Source organism: Equus asinus, chromosome 16 (genome assembly GCF_041296235.1).
Source record: "Equus asinus isolate D_3611 breed Donkey chromosome 16, EquAss-T2T_v2, whole genome shotgun sequence".
In the NCBI taxonomy this organism is placed as follows: Eukaryota; Metazoa; Chordata; class Mammalia; order Perissodactyla; family Equidae; genus Equus; species Equus asinus.
The window spans coordinates 47,730,080-47,753,928 of NC_091805.1; the positions used below are offsets into that span (position 1 = coordinate 47,730,080).

Sequence of the window (23,849 nt, forward strand, 5' to 3'; positions counted from 1 at the left end):
TAGGGTAATAATTGCAGCTAAGAAATGACGTACATTTTACTGAAATGACCAGAAGGAGCCATGACTTTTACAAAGACACATGGGTGTTTAGATTCCAAGATCCACAGGGCATCTTCTAATTATTGGGCAGTTTTTCAGCAGTCCTGACAGTTTTAGACTATGAATAGTGGCTTCCTTCAGGTATGAACACGTCGTATCCTGTTGTTCTGCTCTTTCTGGGCTGAAGTCAGCTTTACCAAGGGACATTTCCTCACTCCCTTTCTACTTGTGTTAATTGTGCTCCCAAGTGAACCAATGAGCATTCACTCATTGTGTACCTTGTACTTTTTTCACTTTATCTTATGCCTATAGGTAGGATGAGATTAGATTGTGGAATGAGAAAAGGGGCCACCCTCATTTATTCATTTAAGCATTCTTTCATTCATTCTACAGAGATTTATTGAAAACTTACTCTATGCCAAGTACTGTGATCAACAAGGTAAGCCTTTGCCTTCAAGGAACATACAGTACAGTAGGTGATAGATACGAGTAAACCAGCAAGTGGTCTAGGAGAACCGTATAGAGTCCCCTACTCCGCCTTGAGAATCAGAGAAGGTCCCTGGAGCAGGTGGCAGCTGAGATGAATCATGGAGGACAAATAGGAGTTGGCCCATGAAGGGGGTATGAGGTGGGGGGGGTGTACAAGCAGAGCACGTTGCCTGTGTAAGGGCCCAGAGAAGACTTTTCAAGGGAACTGCAACGAGTTTTAGTACGACAGGAGCACAGGATGTAGAGGTGGCTTTTGTATTGTACAGTACTTGATAGTACAGTATTGCTTAAAACACACACACACAAAACCTAGGATAGCCTAGATAGGGAATGTATTCTTGAATCCACTGCAGGCCCCACCCCTCTCCATTGTAGACTCTATCTTGATCTATTTTATTGCCTGCCTGGCTCATGTAAGCGTTTGACTTTGGGATCCTCTACCTCTGAACCTGACAACAGATCAAGTTCAAACTCTCAGTTGCCATTTCTGGTAGGAGAAGAAAGGAGACCAGCTTTTTGATGGCACTGTGAAGACCAACCCAATGAAAGATATTACCCATGAGATAAGAGCAGGAGAATTACTCATATACATTCAAAGGAGGGTCTTTTTTCTCAGGGAAGAAAATAGAGTATGAAGACAATTATTTAGTGAGGGCCTATCATGTGCCAGGTACTGTGCTAAGTTCTTTTATATCAGACCTTTCTTTAGAAGATGATAGCAATTTAAGAGGTCACAGGTGCATGTATGAAATTAAATTTATAACTTATAAAGTGATTTTATGCATCTCAAAATATTATATTTATTAGAATGTCACTTTAATGTTTAATGCAATCAAATATTCACCACTATTTATTGAGGGTCAGTTATGTGTTAGGTACTGGACCATCGGGGATACAGAACAGACAGGGTCCCTGCCTTGTTCACTGCTGGGGCCTCCTCCCAGCATGGACAATTAGCTCTGTTTGGTCCTCTGAGGTGTCAGAGTTGAGTCACCCCAGGATTAAAGGAAATCTTTGAAAGAATATGTCAGGGTTTGTAACGTAGGTGAACTTTAACCAATTTGTATATCTAGGATTGATGTGGACCGAGCCAACCCTTCTCTTTCTTAGGATGATCATCTTGGCCACGAGGTCAATCAGTAGCGAACACCTCTGCTAGTGAGCCAGGGTGACGTCCCCTTTCCGGGACTTCTCATGTTGATGTTTAGGGGTTTGAATACCTTATTAAACTGACTTTAAAAAATAACTTCTTGGTCCTCACAACAGAAATTGAACCAAAGCTGGTTTATATGTTCATACTTGCATTTGATGTGAGTCATGAGAAACGAGGATATTTATTTCCCGAGGAAAGAGAAGAATCTGAGTTAACTTGGATGCCTCTCAGTGGCCTAGCAGACTGCTTCAGGCAGACTGTTGCTCAATAAATATTTGCTGATCCAATATCCAACTAGCCAGAGATCTATATCTGCCAAGAAAGTTTGTCTTTGCCAATCTGTCTGAGGGCCTGTCTTTGTGGGACTGCCCTATATTTTGGAACCTTTGCCCATAAGGAACTCTATATCATGGAGTGAGGAACTGCTTGTGTTTATACAACACTCCCATTTCCCAGGTATGGCAACCAGGTAAACTCAGATTCTGATAAGCCACCCTGAGCACATGCTTCTTCTTCTTCTTCCAGGCCCCTCAGTTGGCCCTGTTCACTGTTATCCCAGCTCACATCTAACAAGCGTCACTGGACCCTAGCACGAGAGAAGAATTCCAGTTTCAACATTTTGACCAGCTGCAGACTTGGGGCAATTGAGGTAGGGTGGCCACAGGCACAGAACGGTGAAAGTTTGTGAATCTGATGATAGGTGTCTAGGGTAACCTTAGGACGATAGGAAAGGCCCTACCAGAGGAAAGGGCCTCCCAGGTTAATGATTATAGGGAAGCAGAAGGAAGAACCCAAAAGGAGCATGTGGGAGAAAGAGGAGGACTTTGGTGAAGTTGAAAATGAGGTGGAAAGAGAATTGTGACTTGCAAGAAGTTCAGAGGGAGGGGCTCTTGTTCCTTCTGCATAAAACCCATAGTTTAGAATGATTGACCAGTGGAGAGAGAGAAGCCAAGGGAAGATTCTGAAATATTTGGGAGCATTTGATATCAAAAGAAGATTTAGAATTACAAATAGAAGAAAATGGAAAATGGAGGCAGTATTGAGGAGGGGTAGCTTTACAGTATTTACATCAGATTACAGATTCACAGGAATCTGTAGAAGCTGGACTCAACGCTGGGATTAATAAGGTGGGTGGAGCTCAGAGCAGCCAGAGGCTCTGATGTGGCTTTCAGATGGGGCTGAGTACGGGAAGATATGCAAATGCTGCAGCGACAGGAAGCAGAGTAGCCAGGCACCCAGCACGGTTGCTGGGAACTCAGAGGTGGATTTGGAGAGACACTTGCCTTTGGAAGATTGCTCAGGAGCAACCTGGGCTCCCAGAAGCGCTGTAATTTCTTTAGATCATCTGATAGCAGATTCTGAGGTTTACCAGCTTCAGGGAGATGAGGCTATTGTGAATTATTTTTTTTGCTCTGTAATCAAACCAGCCCCAGCCAGCCAGACTGGGAATTTACTGCCTGAGCTGTTTTCCAACATGGTTTTGCTGGCAAAACCAGACGTGAGTGTTTCTTCGACTCTCAAGGGTACTGTTTACACTGACTTTATTTTTATTGCCAGCTTTCAAGTGGGAAGAGGGAGATTACGTGCAAAGGTGAGCAGGTGAACAGAGGGTCCCTGTCCTGCTGCCCCTGGGTGTGCCTGTGTGCGTGCACTTATGCCTGTCTCCGTGTCTGTGCCTGTGTGTGTTCATGGCTCTGTGTGTTTGTGTGTGTGTGCTTTTCCACATGCAAATTGTTGTGCCCTGATCTGGTGAACAAGACCTGATCTCTTGTTTGTAGCCATAATGACGGGTGCCAGGCTGGTTGTTTGGCAGTTTCCTATTTGTTCATTGTAAAGAAGGGCAATCAATCTGTGGGATTTTCTGGATTAGAGGGCAAGAGATGTTTACTGTCAACAAGATAAGAACATGGAGAGAGAAGATTCTGAGCTCCAAGCTGCATCTAGTGTCAGGACAAGAGCATAAAAAGGTGGGAAGAAGCCAACAACAGGGCATTTCTGTCATGAATGGAACTTTTAAGTATTCAAGTGGGAAATACAGCTTGAAAAATTGCTGTTTGTGGTCAAAGCACCAGCCAATCGAGCTAAATGGAGTAAAATTAGATTGGACTGAAATTCAATTTCAACTCTCTTTTTAAATTCTTTTTTTTTTTAATTCCCCAAAAGATGACAGATGGATGCTCACAATTTGGAATAAGAACCTGAGTGAAGAACTGAGAAGGCAAGTCTCTGGTCCATACACACATTCCTGGAGACTAACATTATTGGGAGAGCTACTCATAAGTGCTGTCCTCCAGTGAGAAACAAACCAAGACATCACTGCTCCACTCAGGAGTGACCAAGAAGCCATGAAATCCCTGACTGCAGGAAACTTAGAAGATTGCCTACTGGATCAAGTAAGGACAGATACTGGTCTCTCCCATGCACCCCTCCTCACCCCTCCTCACCTCTCCGCACCCCTCCACCCCCGCCAACCTTGATTCAGAAAGGATTTCAGGCTGCTTCCAAAGATACATCAAATGCTCCTCAGGAACCCAAGACCATCACCCCTAAGAGTGCTTAGGGACTTACTATATTTTGGTCCTTTCTTTGAGCTTCTAGTGCCAGAGGCACGTTGGGTATACTGTGTGTAATGGAGAGTTAGAGCTTGGGTTGGAACTCGAGCTCTGCCACTGATACTTGCATGGTGATGGGAAAGGCACTTAACCTGTCTAAGCCTCAGCTTTCTTCTCCATAAAATGGGCGAGCTAATACGTCTTAGTGGTACTATGGAAAAAGCTTTAAGCCCAAGCCTAGTCCCTAACTCTTCGTTTAGGTGTTTCTGTTTTAAGAGTGGCTCTGTGCCTTGGTAGCTTCATCTGTAAATGGAAAGGCTTAAATTAGATAATATTTAAGGTCAGGCTCTTAGATTGTTTTCTCAATTCTTTGCTCAAGCTCTCATTTCCAAATTGTGAGCCTCCGTCTATCATCTTTTAGGGAATTTTAAAAAAAGGATTTAAAAAGGAGGGTTGATGAAATCTTCTAAGTTTAAGGCAAAGCTTTTTGAAAACTGTGAAACTACTAGATTAAAAAATATGTATCGTTATATTTTTAGTACACATGAATTAATTTAATTTCTTCTATATATAGTCATAGGCTCTTAGAATATTAGAATTTGAAGGGTCCTTAAATATTATCTAATTTAAGCCTTTCCATTTACAGATGAAGTTACTAAAGGCACAGAGCCACCCTTAAAACTAAAACATTTAAACTAAGAGTTGGGGGCTGGCTCGGTGGCGCCGCAGTCAAGCGCTCACATTCTACTTCGGCGGCCCGGGGTTCGCTGGTTCAGATCCCGGGTGCGGACATGGCCCCGCTTGGCACACGTGCTGTGGCAGGCGTCCCACATATAAAGTAGAGGAAGATGGGCACGGATGTTAGCTCAGGGCCAGTCTTCCTCAGCGAAAAGAGGAGGATTGGCAGCAGTTAGCTCAGGGCTAATCTTCCTCAAAAAAAACCCAAAAAAGCTAAGAGTTAGAGGGTAGTCTTGGCCTTTCATACCTTTACATGTAAACAAAGGAGAGTGGTAAGTAAAGTTTATTTTTTAGGCAAAACTACTGAAAGAGATAGATAGGGAAAATCTATGATGATAAAAAATTATAGTAAAAATAGTGATTTGCCATTATTTCTCCTTTGGGGCGCTGTAAATGGCAGGAGTGTTGGCTGACACCTTCCCATGGCCCCGTACTTTCTAAAAGAAAAACGTCCAAATTTTTTAGCCTAGCATTCAAATAATACTTTATCTTTCTACCCTCTGCCTCCCTGCATCTCCAATAGCAGAAATTCTAACTGGTGCTCCACATGTTGTATCCAGCCTGTGCTGGGTTTTCTTTGACCTGCAGAGAATTACAAATTTTTCGGATTTGTTGCAAACATTTAGAAATCATGAGATTTTGCGTAGAAATCCAGATTTCTGTCTTCTATGGAAAAAAATCAGGCTATCTGGCAACCACAGATCCGAATTTCTTGTCTGGCAATGACAGGCTGGAGCTGGGTTTCTGTCCAACAGAGCATATGCTCACCAGCTCCAGGCTGCAGCACTCCTGGTCTGACACCCACCCTCTCCCTACTCCACCCCTGTAGGTGGTTGAATCTGCTACTGCTGCCCCACCAGAACTGTGCCCTGAGAAGGTCTCAGGCTGGAACCCCGCCTCCTCTCCCAGGGAGGGTATCCTCTTTCTTCTCTATTCTTCTGTCTCACACTCAACCTTCAAACTCAGCTCAGAGTCCACTTTCTCAAGAAAGATTTCCCTGACACTCCAGCACAAAATGTTTTGCCCTCCTGTAAACTCACATCATAATTATTACTGATAATGTTTATTTGGCAATCAATTGTATATTGACTCCTGACACTTTTCCTATTATTATCTTGGGTGGAAACTTAATTATCATATCATTTTATTCCATATAAGTTTCTGGAAGGAAGAACAATGTCTTGGATATCTTTATTCTCCTTGATGTTCACACAGTGTCTTTGCACATATGTGGTTAGAAATATCTTTAGGGTTCATTGAAGATAATGCAAGGATGGAGTAAAAGGGGCTGGCAGGTTGAGACCCATATGGTATTTCATTTAGTCTAATCAATAACCATGTGACGTGCATATTACCTCCATTTTTACAGAGGAGGAAACAGGGACACATGCGGATTAAATAACTTGTCCAAAGTCACATAGCTAGATAGTGAAGGTGCTGAGGTTTCAGTCTACTCTTTGTTACTCTAAAGCCATATGTCCTCTGCTAAACTCCTCTCTAGCTCCATAAAGACACATTGAGCACCTACTTTGTGCAAAACACTGTGTTTAACACACAGGTCCAGGATGTGGCCTGCTAAATGAGAGAGAAATTCTGTGTTTCAGGTATCTTTAAGGATGGCCCTATCTCACCTGCAGATTTCAAACATAATTCCAAAGCTACAAGGAGGAAGTTCCATGTGCAGACAGGCAAGTGCTTCATAGAATATGTGGCCAATCACAAGGGCTACAGTAGAGATTTAGACAGGGTGCTGGAGGAGAAGAGAGGAGTCTTAGCTCTGAGGGGAGAGCCATTTCATGGAAAGAGGAGTAGAGACAAAGCCTAGGAGCACGCGTAGAGTTTTAATAAGTGGAGGGATACGGGAGAGGCCTTCCAGGCTAAAGGAACCCCATCCGAGCAGTTGGTGTGGATTCCATTCAAGGTCGCCTTGTCCTTAAGGTGGCAGAGCAGTGCAGTGGTTGGGAACAAGGGTTCAGAATGACACTGCCTGGGTGCGGATCCCTGTTCTGTGATTTACTGACTCTGGGACCCTGGGCAAATTACCTACACTTTCTAAACTTCAGTTTCCTCATCTGTAAAATGGGGATAATCATAGCATCCACCTTAAAGGATTGTTGGGAGGTTAAAGGAGCCAACACTTGTGAAACCTCCTGCACACGGGAAGGACTCACCATTCTTAGCTCCATAGTGCTGTTGTTGCTATGGCTTCTGCTGTACGTACGCACTGCAGATGTCCTGTGAGGCCCAAGCAGTGGTTCACGGAAGAATTAGTCTGAAAAGGTGAGGATATGATGGTGGAAAGTCTACTGTCTCATCTATATGGATCACTGAATTTAAGTTTCCATCTCTTTAAATTATTATTATTATTATTATTATTATTTTGAGGAAGATTAGCCCTGAGCTAACTGCTGCCAATCCTCCTCTTTTCGCTGAGGAAGACTGGCCCTGAGCTAACATCCGTGCCCATCTTCCTCTACTTTATATGTGGGACGCCTACCACAGCATGGTGTGCCAAGTGGTGCCACGTCTGCACCCAGGATCCGAACCAGCGAACCCCAGGCCGCTGAAACGGAACGTGTGAACTTAACTGCTGTGCCACCAGGCCGGCCCCTCCATCTTTTTAAATTATTAACCCTTGGAAGACAGAGATGGTGTCTATTTTTTATTTTTTTTAAACTGATTATTGAATTTAATGCAATTCCAGAATTAAAAGTCTGACTTCCTGTTGTCTGGCAGGAAGTTCTCAGCCTTTTTTTCCCTAGTGGCACTCATCATGGATGATGTTCGCATGGGCCATGTGCTCATGGGTGTGACGAGGCCTAAGCGACATTCCTGGTTTGCTATTTAGCACCACCCCTCTACCTCTCTCTCAAGAAAGCACATTGAAATGCAAGTGAGTCAGAATGATGTTTAGAGGGTAAGCTTGAATTCTCAATAATTTATATTTGAAACAGTAAATTGAACTCAGGCTCACAAACTTGAGCTATTAATAGTAGCAAATGATGTGTAGGACAACAATGGGCCTGATGCTGTGTTTGGGGAGGAGGAAAGTAGCCCAGGGTGGGGATGTGTACGTGTGTGTTGGCACCTAGACATGCCTTGGTGGGAGGGAGGCCCACAAAAAATGCATGGCACCCTCAAAGGGTGCCTCTGATGACTATTTTTGCATAAACTCTGCTTAATTAGAGTAACTGAATCCACATGCTAACAAGTGTGGCATAACTTTTCCAGGGTCAGTGCATGGAAGGGTTGGATTAGAAGATCTAACTACATCTGGCATCATGGCCTGATTAATCTAATACAGCTCCTTTCCGCTTTGGCTCCGTCACATCCACAAATGCCGTCCTTCAATGCACCTTTGTTCATTGGCCCCATCAGCAGGGGAGGTGAGAGAGACTTCAACAGGCATGGAGGTCAGCTTGGGATTGACTGCGCTTTGATTCTTAAATTATCAGAGTTCCCCCTTACATTTGTTCCAAAGCTTTGCCATGAAAGAAATTTGGTGACAAGGCTGCAACTGGTATCTTACTTGCTTCTTGAAGTTTGAGAGGCCATAAAAGGATTCTGAGGTTGACCTGGCGATGGGTGTCTACCCGTGGTGGAGCCTCCTTCTTCACCAAGATCCCTCCCTGTAATGCTGCCCCAGGCCCCACTCCCAGCTTTTCCACACCCTGAAATGGAATGTTCTTGCTCTTCCTCCCTCGGTTGTAGTCAAGACAAGGGAGGGGAGAGAGCCCGGGGTTTCTGCGTTGTGGTACACCACAGGGGTGACAAGAGGTGCATGGGACTGAGCCGGGGAAACCCCAGCACAAACCCCTTCTGGGGCTGCAGAATAGCCCTGTGGTGCTGCAGAGGTAGGAACCAGTTGCAGGAAGTATGGCCAGAGATGTGGGGAAGAAAGGGCTGCCATCGCCTAATGGGACAGAGGCTCCCATTTGACTCCAGTGGCTTGGGCACTGTGGGAGAGGCCTGTTCAAGACGGGGCTCTCCCCCTACAGCTCTGGTGAAACCCCACACCAGTGTCATGCCCTGCTGTGTTGTCCTCGTGTGCCTGTGGGCTGTCAGAACAGTCAGTGATACCCAAATACACGGAGACTTTGGACTTTGAAATATCAGAAGCCTCAACTCCAAACGGAGGGCATGTTTAGGTTCAGGAAGAGAATGAAGGGCAGGTGATATTTCTAGTGCTTCTACTTGAGAGTGTGGTAAGCGTGATGGGAAGAGGAGTTGGGGGACCAGGGCATTAGGTCTAGTCCTGCTGTCAACTACACTGTGACATCAGGAGAGCCACTCTGTCACTCTGGCCTTCTGTAAAGTGACACCAGACAAGATGATTTCTGAGGTCCCTTCTAATTCTAAGATCCTTGAGGCTAAATTGCAGCAGAAGTGATGGGTGACGAAAATCAAAGGATTTGTGGCTCTAGGCCCAGAAAACTATTCCCTTATTCTGACTTTTACCTTCAGAAATCAAAACAAGTCATTAAGATGAGCTAATGTAACCCTGTATAATGAGTGAGAGATTATAGGTGTCTTCTAAGGAGCGTGTGAACTTGTCTCACCCAGCAAGAAAATTCCATCATCAAACGAGGGCACAATTTGTAGACAAAATTCACAATGGAGAACTTTTTCCAGTAGGCTACTCATCATGTTTGTGTACACACACACTCTCTCTCTCAAGCTTTATCAGTTAAAAATGATTTGATGGCGTCAATATGGTGACAACTCTTTTGTTAGTTTATTAACTCAGGAAACAAAATGTATGGGCACAGATAGATTCACCACTGTGTTACCAACATTCAGGTTCTCTAGATTCACATCCGCAGGCTCGGGAGATTCGGGGGGCTAGCCTTAGTCTTCAACACATTCTGAGAACTTCACTATTTGAGAATACTGTTTCCCAACCACTCTGATTGCCATGTTCTACCTAGTTAGCCCTTGTATCACTTTTCCCCACTATACCTGGTCACCCTTCTGGTCCCTGAGCTTGTCCAATGTCCCCTAATCTACCAAACTGGCTTCATCTATTGCCTGCCCAGGCTGGAAAACACAGCCCAGCACTGAAACCCTCCCTTGCTCTTTTATCCTTCCCCAGATCTTGCCCAGCAAACTCTAATCTTAGCACCTCAACTGCTACCTTTGAAGGGCCGAGAGGTGCTAGAGAACATCTTATACCTGAGTCCGCTGGTATCCCACAGCCTCATGGACCCACCACAGTTGAGTCTTGGTCCTGCCTGGCAATCTTTACACATGTGCTTACATAGCCCCTCATTCCTCATAGAAGCTATGTCACAAGTGGGTCATCCAGAAGTCCCCTACCCTCCACTTCTCCACCTCACTCTCAGCTCATTGCCTTGTCTCCTACTCTATAAAGAAAAGAGACATCAGACAGGAAAGCTCTCTGATTCCTCCCATCCCCCACCCTTTTGTCTGTATTTGCACCTATCTTTCTTCCTTGCTGGCACACCAAGGTGAGTTCCTCACCAGGCTTCTGGATTTGCATGACTCTTTCTGGCTGGCAAATCCTTACTCAGTGGCTTTGCTCTCTGCTGTCTCTTCCTTCTCCACTGGCTGTTTTCTCTCAGCATTTAAACATGTTCAAACCTGTGTGTCATTCTGAAAAAACCTGTTGCTGTCCTTGTTTGTTTTTTCCTTCCCTAGCCCAACTTCCTGGAGGAGTTACTTACCTCTGTCTTCACTTGCTCTGCTCCCATTCATTCTTAACCCACTTTAATCTGGCCTGATGCCCACCACTTCTCCGAACACAGCAATCCTAGTTGCCAAACTCCATGGACAATTTGCAGCCCTTATCTCACTCAGCACTTAACAGTCACTTACTGTTGACTCAGTTCTCGAAATTCTTCTTCCTTTATTTTCGAGACCTCTTGCTCTTTGTTCTCCTGCCTCACATCCTCCTCCAAGGAAATCTCCTCTCCAACAATAGAGAAACTATTGCACTTCTTCCTTTGTGCTCCTCATGCTAGATATCAGCCATTTTCTTTTTCTAGAACAACTTTCATGCCCTTCTCTTTCTAGCTAACTCCTACTCATCTTTCAAGATACGATTCTGATACACTATGCCTCCAGGAAGGACCCCCCAACTCTAAACTAGATGAAACTTCCTTCTTCTCTGTACCCCTAGTATCCTGTGCAAACCTCTACCTAGCTGATTGCTGGGATTTTGATTTCTGGTTTATTTGTCTTGTCTTTCATCTGATCTGTAAGCCTCTTGACAACATGTATGCACGGAATCTGGCATGAAGTGGATGTTCAACAAAAACTGTCCCAAAGGAGTTGAATTACAACATGTCGGAGAAGTCCTACAATAGGGAGGACCCTTAATCATAGGCTTCTAAGAGCATTTCCCGTCACTTTTGGCAAATGACCTGCCCCCTCTGTGACCACTTCCTTTCTTCCACTTGCACACTCTGGAAGATGCAGAATCTTGATACTTTACAAATGCTCAAGAAAAGTACCCTGGTCCCTTCTCCCATGATGAATATAGTTGGTTGGACATATGAAGAGGGGTGGGTGGCTGCTGGTGGCAAAAAGATGGTATTAAAGCTAGTATACCCTTGGGCATCATATTTAAGGTCAGACAAGACATAGATTTTGAAAAGCCAGTTTCATGTGTATCATATATTTCCAGTGAGTTTATAAGCTCCTTAAAATCAGGCATCTTATCTCATGTTTCCTGTTATTCCTGGGCATCTGGAGAGTATTAGTTTTTTAAAGAAAGTCCTCTGTGTGGGGATATGTACATATAAAACAGGTGTCAGGCTGCAGATTAGGCCAACTGCCCTGTTGTACCCAGTGACACCTTACACTTCCCTCTCATGGCCCCACTCTTATATTCTGTATGTATGCCTGTTTTGCCCACTACTGTAAGTGCATGGCTATGTCTGTGTTACTCACTGCTGCGCCCCAGCATGTGACAGAGGGCCTGGCACATAGCAGGTGCTAAATAAATGTTTATCGATGAACTGACTCTATATGTGACAAACAACATGTGTGCAAATTGATGCACGTGCGTATCTGTGTTCTATGTCCCTGTGTCATTGGCTTGTTGGTTGGTGGGAGGCGTGAGGTCTCAGGTGACTGGACTAGTTGATAACTTAGTTTAGGAAAACAGACAGAAATCTCTTTGACTTGGGCTTTTTTTCTTGACCAGTTTATGAATGTCTTAAACCACTCCAGAATGTATAGGAACAATCACTATACAAAACTCAGAGGGAATATAAAAATTCACGGGTGGACGTTGCATTTAGATGTCTTGAATGTTGCTTCAGATCCGGTCTTGCACAGGCTCGGCAGTGCCTCGCTGAGGGAGACTCTTGCAATGGTACCAGGCTGCAGCTGCCTCCTGAGCAACGTGACAGAGAGCCCCTCTGTTTCAGAAAAACCTAGCAGACTCTTCCCATTTCTTCTTCATTTGGATTTTTCTGTTCCTTCTAGAGTTTACTAAAAGTTTCTTTGTGTTTCCCACAAGCATCTATTTTCCTAAACCTTAGATATTTTTTAATATAGGTCTATTTTCTATAGATATTTTCCAGTCCTTGGAGACTTGCTGTGCAGAGTCAGAAGAAATGTAAATGCATGCCTTTCCTTATGGGTCCAGTAGCAAAAAGAGGGGAGGGACCCATCATCTGTTGACAACATAAGCAGAAAACAATCTGCGGTGTGTTTACATGCATTAAGCTGTTTGATATTCCCCAGCCCAGACACAGGCGTTATTATCCCAGTTCATGGTCTCACCATGGTTCACAAACCCTGCGTGACGGTCCAGCCCCTGCCATCCTTTCCAAATTCATCTCCTATCACCCTCCTTTTCCTTTTCCAGGATGCAAACACAGCAACCTCCTCGCTGGCCCTTGAGCCTTACCAAGCAGGCTCCTGTTTTAGGGGTCTAGGAATTTGCTTTCGCGAGCTGTCTTCAGGGCTCACTCAAATGTCACCTCCTTAGAGAAGTCTTCCCTGGCCACCCAATCTAAAATAGCAGCCCCTTTACTCTCTAATCCCTTATCCTATTTTTTCTTTGTGGGACTTATCGTACCTGATATTACATTGTACACACACATGACGTTTGTGTGTATGTATGTATACTTAAATCCTATATTTTCAACCAGAGGGCAAGTATGTCTATCTTGTTTGCTGTTGCCTTGTTCGCTGTCATGCCCCAGCACCTAGAGGGGCATCTAACACATGGTAGGTACTACATAAATATTGAACGATGCTTCTATTTCGGAAGAGAACATTGAGGCACCAAGGAGTGTCATCAGATCGAAGTTCACGTGCCCTGGAGTTCCTGGGAAAGCAGGATTTTTGAGCTGAACTCCTTTGGTCACCCACCGCTGTTCTCGTCCCTTCCTTATGCTGGTGCCTCGGGGCCTGCACCGGAAATAACTGCCTTTGCGGATCCCTTCACACCCAGGTGGACTTGAGGCGTCAGTGGATTTCCCAGATTGTGGAGGAGGTGCAGAAAGTCATCCACCATCTGACCGCAGAAATCAGCACCCGAGACATTCGATTTCAAGCCGTCCCTTACTCTGACACATACAACGGGAACATTAAGGTAAGCAGATCACATGCATCTCTAAGTGCCTCACCCAGAGAGCCAGGAAACCGAGTGAGTGGGTCTCGGTATGTGTCAGGCGCTCACTTGACGAAGAGTACTAGTCATACTTCATGTTTCCACAGGTACTCTTAGTATTTACCATTACAAATTCATTTCATAGATTTTTTCTCATTTGAACCCCCACATTTCCAGTTTACAGATAACAAAAATTGAGGCTTAGAGAAGTCAAATGACTTGATCAAGTGTTATTAGGCACTAAATGCAGAACTCAACGGGGGGCTTCTGATTCGAAAGCACGTTCCACGGTAACAATTAACGTTTAGTTAAGCACACATTCATTTATTACTCACCTACTTAATAGATTGGGGACTGGGTAGGGGGAAGTCAGGGCACTAGTGAGAAAATAGTTGAAAGTGATAGTCTATGGTTGCAGGTGGGGGAAGGAAGAATGTGGAAGAAATGGCCCTTAGAGACTGCAGGAGCAGCGTCCAGACCCCTGTCCCTGCCGAGGCATCCCACAGAGCTGCACTGGGGCCTGTGCGTGACAACCAGCATTCACGCCACACTGTAGTGTGGGAAATTATCTCACTCAGCCAGTGGAACAGACATTATGGTTCTCTCCCTTTTAGAGATGTGAGAGGTGAGTCTCTGAATCACTCAGAATCCCCATGCTCCTTTATCTCGATTTTTCTTTTGACACACAAGAACCCCTTTCACTTGTATTAAATTTATATGTATTCATGCCCTATCTCTCCCACAAGACTGTAAGTTCCTTGATTGTAGGGATCATGATTATTGATTGCTCCATTCCTAGTACCCAGCATGGTGTGTGGTCCATGGTAGATGCTCAACTTGTGTTAAATGAATGAATGAGCAAAAGAATTAGTACCTGAACAAAAGACCTTTGCTAGTCTGGTACATTTCAAGGTTGGTGGGTGCAAGGACCACCCACAAGATTCTGGAACTTGTGGATTTGGGGACAGAGTCAGATCTTAGGAAATTCACCCCGGAATGAAAATTGTAAAACTAGATTGGATCCCGGAATATCCGAACATCATCTGCCCAACACTACCACCTGCCAACCTAAATGAGACAAATATAGACCAGTGACTAGGAATAGAAACATAACATTACTTTTCTTAGAACTATATCCGAGGAAATTTCCTTCTGTGGTCTCACTTAGCATTCATAGCTTAAAATATATCTTGCATTTATATACATCATGTCCTGCATATTAAATTTTGAAAATAGTTACAGAGGGGCATATAAAAATTGCTTTTAGTTTATCTTGGATCAAATTCAACAAGTATTTATCAAGCACCATTTATGTGGCCAGTAACATGATAGTTGTGCTCTTGAATTCACAGGCAAGTGGGTTCAAATAACGTATAGACTTTGAGTGCCATACCTTAGTTTTTTTCCTGCTTTTTTAATCCCATGACCTTTCTATGAACACCAGAAGTCATGTGGACCCATCATCTAAAGTATCAAACTATTGTTCTCTGAGAATGAGGCAGAATCAGTTGTTGTTGATTTTGGTGTTCACCCCTGAAGTGGCCAATGATTGGGCCCCGGGGCAAAGGTTAACCAAATCTCATTGTTAGAACTTTCCATGAAAAGGAAGTGGCTCCTTCAGTGTACAGCTGACTGATGGGAAAGGGGCTCTGTGGCGTGGGCTGCCAGGTGATGTGGTCAAAGGTCAAGGTCCTTTTGGTGGTACTGCCCTGTTGACCAGTTTGTTCTATCCCTTGGGCCACTGGCCCGACCACTTTCACCCCGACCACTGCTCCACTGGTTCCTGTAGAAAGAGAGCAGGTAGATTCTGACTGATTTATTCCATTAAACTTAGAATCATCTCAACAGTTCTCATTGTCTCAACAAATAGGCCTTCATTTCACCTGTGATTTTGTAACAATTAGTCATTAATATTGGCTGTGGGGCATCAGTACAAGCAAACAGAAAGGCATTTTGCAGAATATTTTCACCTCCTCCCCAATCCCTTCCTACCCTTTATTCATACCAGACCTTTGACCTATTCCAGGTCATTCATTCTTTACTGAGAGCCTGCCCAGAGTAGAAAAGCAGCCATTGAACAAGCAATCAGGAAACCTAAGACCAAGTTCTGGCTCTACCACTTATTGGCTGTGTGTCCCTGGGGAGATCTCAGAAACTCTCTGAACCATAGGATCCTCACTGAGGAAATGTCAGCAAAGCCCACCTCATGTGACTGTGAAGATCAAATACAAATCTTGTGCTAATACACAAGAATTGCAGTGCTTAGTATATGTGGAACTCAGTGCACACCAGTGCCTGTCCCTGCTCTTTCTTCTTCTCATAGACTTTAGGCATCCTCTATAGTTCCAGGTCGAGTTCACACTCTCTCCTCGCAGATTCCTGAAACCAAGGACTCAGTGAGTTAATTACCTGCTTGAAGCATTACAATGGGTTAGTGGTGGAACAAAGATGCAATCTTTTTTTGTTTGTTTCTTTGTTTTTTTAATTTTTATTTTTTCGGATGTACATCATATTTCAAATTCTGGATACATTACATCATGTTCACCACCTGAACGCTAATTATAGTGCATCCCCTCACATGTGACCCTAATCACCCCTTTTGCCCTCCCCCCTCCCCCTTCCCCAATGGTAACCACCAGTCCAATCTCCAATGCTATGTGTGTTTTTTTTTTTGTCGTTTTTATCTTCTACTTATGAGTGAGATCATATGGTATTTGACTTTCTCCCTCTGACTTATTTCACTCAGCATAACACCCTCACGGTCCATCCATGTTGTCACAAATGGCTGGATTTCGTCATTTCTTATGGCTGAGTAGTAGTCCATCATGTATATACCACATCTTCTTTATCCATTCGTCTCTTGAGGGGCACCTAGGTTGCTTCCAGGTCTTGGCTATTGTGTATAATGCTGCAATGAACATAGGGGTGCAAGTCAAAGATGCAATCTTTTTGCAACTGGCTGGTGCAGTTCTCTGTCCACCTTGTCACCTTGCTGAGGGTGGAGTGGTTAACGGAGTTTCCTGGTTCAACAGGTCAGCTCCCCTAGAACTTCTGTTACCTCTCAAGTCTATGAACTCACACTCATTCTCTCTCCTTTCCGGACCCCAGGTTTTGGCCCCCAGCCAGTTCCTCATCACAGTCCCACTGAAAGGCCTGGCAGGGTACAGGGAGGCCGAGGAGCAGCGCTGGCGGTACTACACCCTGCGGGGCGCCAGGCTCCCCTGCCCGTTGCGGGACCCTGAGGGCCTGCAGCAGTGGCTGGCAGTGGGGCAGTTCACGAAGAGCCTGTGGCAGTGGCACGAGGCAGACGTGAACATCGAGGGAGACATTGTGCCTGCCAAGGTCCTCCAGGTGTTCCGGAAGCTGGTAGAAAATGCAATTGGAACCTGTCACCTCTCAGGTGAGCTGATCAGGAAAAGTGCAAGGGAAATTTCTGGCATTTCCCTTTTGCTCTAAAAACCCCTGCTTGGATGTTCCCTGAAGCTCACGCCCCTAAATTGAGACCGTAATCATTTGCTCTTTACATGTGTTCAATCCCCATAATATGAATTAGCTCTTTTTTCTGCTGTGACACATGGAAGAATGGAATTCATAGTCACAACACACTCCCGTGGGTTCACGTAGATCCCTGTCCCGGCATGGATGTGACAGGCGTGGGGTTATGTACCCTTTCCAGTATGTTAGCTTTAAACCTTGGGCACTCTTTTTAAAAAGCAAATTACTCCCAAACCTTTGTTATTAGAACATTTGTTCTAATAACAGATCTTTGTTATTAGAACATTTCTGCTACAACACCCTCCAACTGACTGCCGGACCCAGTGTGTTGAGGCACACTTGGAAACCACCGACTTACACCAAAGCACAAAATCCAGAAGCCAGAAGGAGCTGCTTAAGTTTGACAACCCCCAAATCTTAAGCTACAGTACAGTGTGGCATATGTGCACACACACACGACACACAAACACACCCTTTCAGTTCACACAAAGTAAAAAGGTGAATTTCAAACTGGGAAAAAATGGCTAATTTCTTAACTACAAAAGTGTATTTATAAGCCAATAAATATGAGCAGACCAATGTAAATAATGAAAAAAAACATGAATCAGAAAAAAAAAATAAATGGCTAGTGAAAATAAGAAAAAATGTTCCATCTAACATATATTTCAATAAATGTACATTCAAACACCTAAGAGGTTGACAGAGATGAAAAAGTGTGGTTATGCTCAGCGTAGGGCTGGGCATGGCAAAAGAGGCATTTTCATACATTATTCTTGGAAGCGCAAATTGGTGCCTTCTTTTTAAAGGGCAATTAGTCTGTTTTTACATTTGTAGTGTGCTTCCTTGGCAATTCAGCAATTCCAGTTCTAGAAATATATTCTTATAGATGCACAAAGAAATATGCACAAAGATATCCACTTCCATAGGCCTTGTGATAGTAAATAACTATAGTCATGCACCAAATAGTGATGTTTCAGTTAATGACAGACCACATATGTGACAGTGGTCCCATAAGATTAGTGCCATAAGCCTAGGTGTGCAGCAGGCTATACCACCTAAGTTTGTGTAAGTACAAACTTATGATGGTCCCACAACAACGAAATCATCTAACAACACATTTCTTAGAATGTATCCCCGTCATTAAGCAGCACGTGACTGCAGAAATCATCTAAATAGCTAAGGAAAAGTGACTATACAAATTATGCTACCTCTGCCAAAGGACTGTTATGCAGCCTATAAAAGGAATGAGATGTGTGTATGCACACAGAGTTATGGAAAATGCCCGTGCTAGATAATGAAGTGAAAACCAAACTGCTGAATAATACGTGATTCCATTTGTATAGAAAGAACAGGATTTGTATGTACGTTTCTTTACCTAGACAGAACAGTTCTGAAAGGTTCCATAATGGAAGTAGGTCATGATTAATGGATTTTTACCATAAGTAGGATGCTTTCATGGATTATTTAATATTCAGAGCAACCCTATAGAGCAAGCATTCTTTTGCTACCGTTTTACAGATGAGATGACTGAGATTTAGAGAGAGTAACATGCCGCAGGTCACACACCTGTCAGCAGAGGGGCAGAAGCAGGGTGTGGACCAGGCAGGCTGGTTCCCGAATTTGCTCACCTCTTCACTTTGCGACACTGTTAACAGTGAAAGTGCAAACAAGAGATTCGAACTGGGCCAGGTTGATGAGGTGCTCTCAGTAAACAATGCTGCAGTGCCAGACGTTGTCACATTACTGTCTGGGCAGCTCTGATGAGATGCTGACAACAAGCTCTTTGTCACACCCCACCCAAGCGGACGAATGTTTCCTTTTGAACAGCCTAAACACCATTAAGAACGAGCTGCCGCTTTCTTCTCTGAGCAGGGAAAAGCAAAATAATAGATCCCGATTCACCCCGCTCATCCTTATCTGTAATGAAGGCAAACTAACCAAAAATCCACTGTGGATCTTTGAAAGCAGGGGGAACACATTAGAAATGAATTCTAGTGTATGAGCTAGAAAACTTAACCAGATGGATTTACTTTCTCTCTCTCTCTTTGCCTGGTCAGAAAAGGCAGTGAGGGCTCCTTTCCACTCACTTGACACTCTAAGCCAGTGGCTCTGACACACTTTGAAGTATTTTATGATTCTAAGGGCTTATTGATGATAAATACATCTGAGGCTAGGCTGGCTTAATGGGGGTGGAAACAAAAACCACCAGAGAGACTGTGACTCAGGTAAGGGACAGGTCACACCGAACTCCACCAAAGGCAGATGAGTAAGTAAGGGGACCAAGGCTGTCCTACACAAGGTCAGGACATCTGGGTGGGATTGAGGGGACTTGGAAGAATGGTTGGATTTCATTTTACAGTAGCAAACACTGTACCTTTTCTTTGCATTCTGTGTCTCTCTTCAGTTGAGCCTTCTGAAAAGAATCTGTTAATTTAATGGAAAAGGTACCATAAAAGCCTTCAGAGAGAGGAGAGAGAGACAATGGAAAAAACCCATCAACAGTGGGATTTTTCTAGCAATGAAAGTTGTGAAAGTTGCCCCACCAGTTGCAAGGAGCTGTCAGAACCTCTGGTCAGAGCCGCTGCTCACAAATTCCTTCTCTGAACTCTTGTGTTCAGAGAGCTTCCTCTTCTCATTGTCTGTCATTTCCCACCAGGTAAGGTCAGCATGCTGGCAAACTGCCCTGCCGTTTGCGTTGCCGTGGAAGCATCCTCACGTCAGGTGGAAGTAGAGCTGGTCCCCGCAGTGGAGATCCCCACCGTCTGGTCCAAGAAAGCCCAGTGGCCTCCATGTCTGAAGCGCTGGCCTTCCCCTGAGAGAGTGGAGTGCACCAAGGTACCGGTGGGCAGGGTCCGCGCTCGCCAGAGCACAGATACTCACAGCTTAACCGGCCTAGGAAGGTTGACTGCCAACCAGCTTAGGAAGGAAAACTGAGGTTTCACTAGCTCAGTGGTTCTCAAAATGTGGGCCTCAGAACCTGCAGCGGCACCTAGAAGCTGTTAGAGATGCAGATTTCTGGGCCCCACTTTGGACCCACTGAGTGAGACTCGGTGAGCAGGGCCCACCAATCTGTGTTTTAACAAGCTCTTCAGGTGATTCTGGTGCAGGCCCAAGAGGAGAACCACTGCCGAAGCGAAACTGGACACAGCGTCTCCGATTAACAGCCACGGGCAAGGGGCTTTGCCCTGAGGCTCCCTCCATGCCCCCACGTAGGATGGACCGCCTGCCCGGTGGCAGGTCCCCCAGATTAGTGGACTGCTTCTGAGATGGCTTTCTAACCCAGCAAGCATCAGCCTTCTCATTTTCCCAATATTTGTCTCTTCTTCCAGTCATTTGGATTTACCTTGTTGGCCGGTTCAAGTTATCATTGGCAGCTGAGCTTCTTGAAGGCCGAGCAGGTGCTGCTGGAGCAGCTGGATGAGGATGGGGGCTGCCGCAGGAAGTGTTTTCAGGTCATGAGGCAGATGAAGGAGGATGTCTGGTGCCCAGGGAAGAGGCCTGTTATCACGTCCCACCATCTGCAGGTGAGTGTGCGGGCCGTGGGCCATGGGGGGCCCAGGGCAGCTGCGGTTGGGTGGGTGGCCTCTGCGTCCACTGCAGGGCCTGGCCAGAGCCACTCAGAAGGGATGGCGTGCATGTGACAAATTCAGGATGGGGCTCTGGTATCCATATTTGCCACCTCACGTATTATCACTCACATGGAGACCTATAAACCTGGGTATGTGTGTCCACACACCTCTGCCTCCCACCCTTCCCATTCCCAGTCCCCCTCCCTTGTCTTTTTTGTCTTTACTTTTTCTTCTCTCTCTTCTCCCCTTTTATTTCACTCAATAAACCAAAACAAGTGCCCACAACATGCTAGAAACCCTGTCAAGGTTCAGAAATGAATTACACCATGTGGTCTCTGCCCTTGAATAATCTACAATCTGGTGAAATCTTGTGAGTTGCTCAAACCTCGGATGAATCCATGTTTTCCCTGGTGTTATGACTCACTCCATCCCAACTCTAGCCTGAGTGCAGCCACTCAGGCACACATGCACACACACACACAGACACACTCTGAGCAGAGGGGAAACCAGGAAATGTTGGGGTTCACTACACCAACATTGCTGCAAACTTGAGCTTCCAAGTTCCAAATCATCGGGCAAGCATTTTCCTTCGTGCTCCAGCAACTGCCTCGCCTTTCCCCAAATCCAACATTGCATGTGCATGAATTCACTCACTCACTCACTCACTCAGCAAATGTTTGTTGAGATTACTATGGGCCAGCACCGGCTGTGTGCTCTACACCTGAAGATACAAGGTGAACAAACGCAGACATGGTTGTTGCTCTTGCTGTCATGGAGCTTACGGTCTAGCAGGGGAAACAGACATGGTCAAATAGTCCCACAGGTACGTGTGGAGTCACGCAGCCTGGGGAGCACTAGGGAGGAATAGAGTGTCACGGTGAAGGCTCAGAGCAGCAGAACCTGACCCGGCCTGGGGGACCAGAGGGCTTCCCCTGGAGAGGTGGCCTTGGATCACACTCCCAACTCCTCTTTCTCAAATTTCCAACCATACATAGTGACCTGGATGTGCACGTAACAGTGTGTGCAGCATGCTGGGGTTGGGAGATGTCAGACTCTTACAAGCAGCACAGCCCCAGCCCAGCTAGTAGCTGACTGGGAGCTTCAGCCCTTCTCCCTGCCCTTCCACAGGTGAGCACAAGTCCCTGGGGTGGTCACCTGACTGGGTGGTGCCTTCCTTGCATGCTCTTACCTGGGCCTCCTCTCATTCAATGGACAACCATTTTCCAGACCTGGGTTACTCTTTCAGCTCTAATGTCATCTATCTGAAAGTAAGTGCCAGGTTGGTCTTGTTTATTAACTGAACCCCTAGGCTCTCTCCCAATGCTTCTTACAGAGTAGTTGCTCGGTCAATATTTGTTGACTGAAGGAATGAACAACTTCACGTCTTAGTCAACTTTTTCCCCCACAAAATCACTAGTCTTTGCTTTGTTTTCTTATCTTACCTGATAAACGTGTCCTCCCCCGCCTGCCTGAGAATCTGTTTACATCTCATTTGCACATACTGGGACTTTCTCTGGAGTTTCAACATTCTCATTGTGTCCCCAAGAACATTCCCCTGAAGACACACAACCCGCTCTCCTGCACAGGCATGTGCTTTCTGAAGATAGTCTAATTCACTCTGTGGGGTTAGCTTGTTGCTTGCCTTGGAAGCAAGAGAAGAACCAGAGCTGAGAAGCAAACTCCAGTCTGTCTCCTATCAAAACCTCATAATCTTAACCATTGACTTCATTAAGGGTGTGAATATTATAGCTAAGATTGAATAGCCCACTAGGGCCTTCCAGACCCTGGCTGCACTTGATGCGGGATCGGTGAGCCGAGGAGTCGAAAGAAAGATTTCTTAGACTCTCAAGATCTGGCAGTAGTGCTCTTTTATTTAGAGAATAGTGTGGAATAGCATGGGGACAGGACCCATGCGCAGGCAGAGCTCCTGCTGCTGCCCCCGCTGGCATGGGGACAGGACCCATGGGCAGGCAGAGCTGGTGTGTGGGGACAAGACCCACGGGCAGTCAGAGCTCCTGCTGCTGCCCCCGCTGGCATGGGGACAGGACCCATGGGCAGGCAGAGCTGGTGTGTGGGGACAAGACCCACGGGCAGTCAGAGCTCCTGCTGCTGCCCTGAGTTGAGGGTTAGGGCTAATTTTATAAGGCATGGGTACGTGACTTATTTTTACTGGAAAAAAAGAAAGGATGATGTAAAAAGTCATTAAATGATTTCAGTGCAGATGGGGTCTGGTTATTGTGCGGTTGTATAACTTTAGATACGAATCTGGCCATACAGATCGGCATGTAGGTGAGGATGCCCTGGGCTTCTCTCCCTGGGGCGGTCCTAATTCATACCATAAAAAACGTCCACTGGGTCGTATAGTTTGGCATGTAGGCCAGGTCACCTTGGGCTTCTCTAGCTGGGGCAGCCTTAATCCACATCACACTCAGAACTGCGTCCCACCCAAGGATTGATTTTTGTTTTAGTGGCTTCTGAATGATCTAGAGGATTTTAGGGTAACTCCTCAGGTTCTCTCTTTCAATCCTCCCTAATCCACGTACATGGAACAATGAAATTGTGCATTCTCAAGAATGGGCTTTGAAAAGGGGGGTTATTTGTTGAGAAGGGTGGGACAAACAGAAACAGTGCTAACGGCCTTTTCCTCTAGTCTTCCACCCTCGGTCCGAGGGCCGAATTCTTTCACATTTAGGCATCAGGACGAAGGTGGCTGGTGACAATGTGGTGTTAGACACCATCCTGGATAATGACTTGAGGGTATGGGATCCTTGCCAAGGCTTTAGTTTGGGAAAAGTAGAAGAACTTGGGTTGTAAACCAGCCAGTTATGGTCATCTCGCCTTGAGTCTGAGACTGTCCTGTAAGGTCTTCGCCTCCTCTCCCGAGAGGCTTTCCCCCAAAGTGATTTCATGTGAAGCAAGAGCTTATCTTTCATTGGTTTCTTTATTCCTAAAACCTACTCCAGGCACAGGGGTTGATTACAATGGGCTTAACAGCTTCAGTTTGCTTAGGGAGATAAAAGCTTAACTACAAAAAGAATTACAGCATTTGTTTTGCTATCTAGGTTAGCTTGACCAGCATGAAATTATCTCCCACTCACTCAAAACAATGTAATCTAAATCAAAACGCAGTCAAGATCTTGCTGTGAACCTAAAACTGTTTTACTTTCTCATAAAGACTATATTCTAAAAATACTCAACATCTAAACAATAATATTAGTTAATTATTT

At 45.2% G+C, this 23,849-nt stretch overlaps 2 protein-coding genes across 14 annotated transcripts in view; both read left to right on the forward strand.

The window, feature by feature from the left end:
* Positions 1-2,330, forward strand: part of SLC22A15 (solute carrier family 22 member 15) — a 111,113-nt gene extending 108,783 nt beyond the window's left edge. The window contains exons 13-14 of the transcript XR_011494916.1: positions 433-478; positions 2,207-2,330. The gene's annotated coding sequence lies outside the window, so the exon portion shown is untranslated. The remainder of the gene's footprint in view (positions 1-432; positions 479-2,206) is intronic.
* A 1,606-nt stretch (positions 2,331-3,936) lies between these two features.
* MAB21L3 (mab-21 like 3) overlaps positions 3,937-23,849 on the forward strand; it is a 48,130-nt gene continuing 28,217 nt past the window's right edge. For all 13 annotated transcript variants that reach the window (XR_011494918.1, XR_011494923.1, XR_011494919.1 and 10 more), the window contains exons 1-5: positions 3,937-4,074; positions 13,400-13,540; positions 16,667-16,958; positions 19,710-19,888; positions 20,383-20,577. Coding sequence is in view for 1 of the 13 variants with exons in the window: in XM_044749162.2 (XP_044605097.1) it covers positions 4,027-4,074; positions 13,400-13,540; positions 16,667-16,958; positions 19,710-19,888; positions 20,383-20,577 (855 nt within the window). In the remaining 12 variants the exon portion in view is untranslated. The remainder of the gene's footprint in view (positions 4,075-13,399; positions 13,541-16,666; positions 16,959-19,709; positions 19,889-20,382; positions 20,578-23,849) is intronic.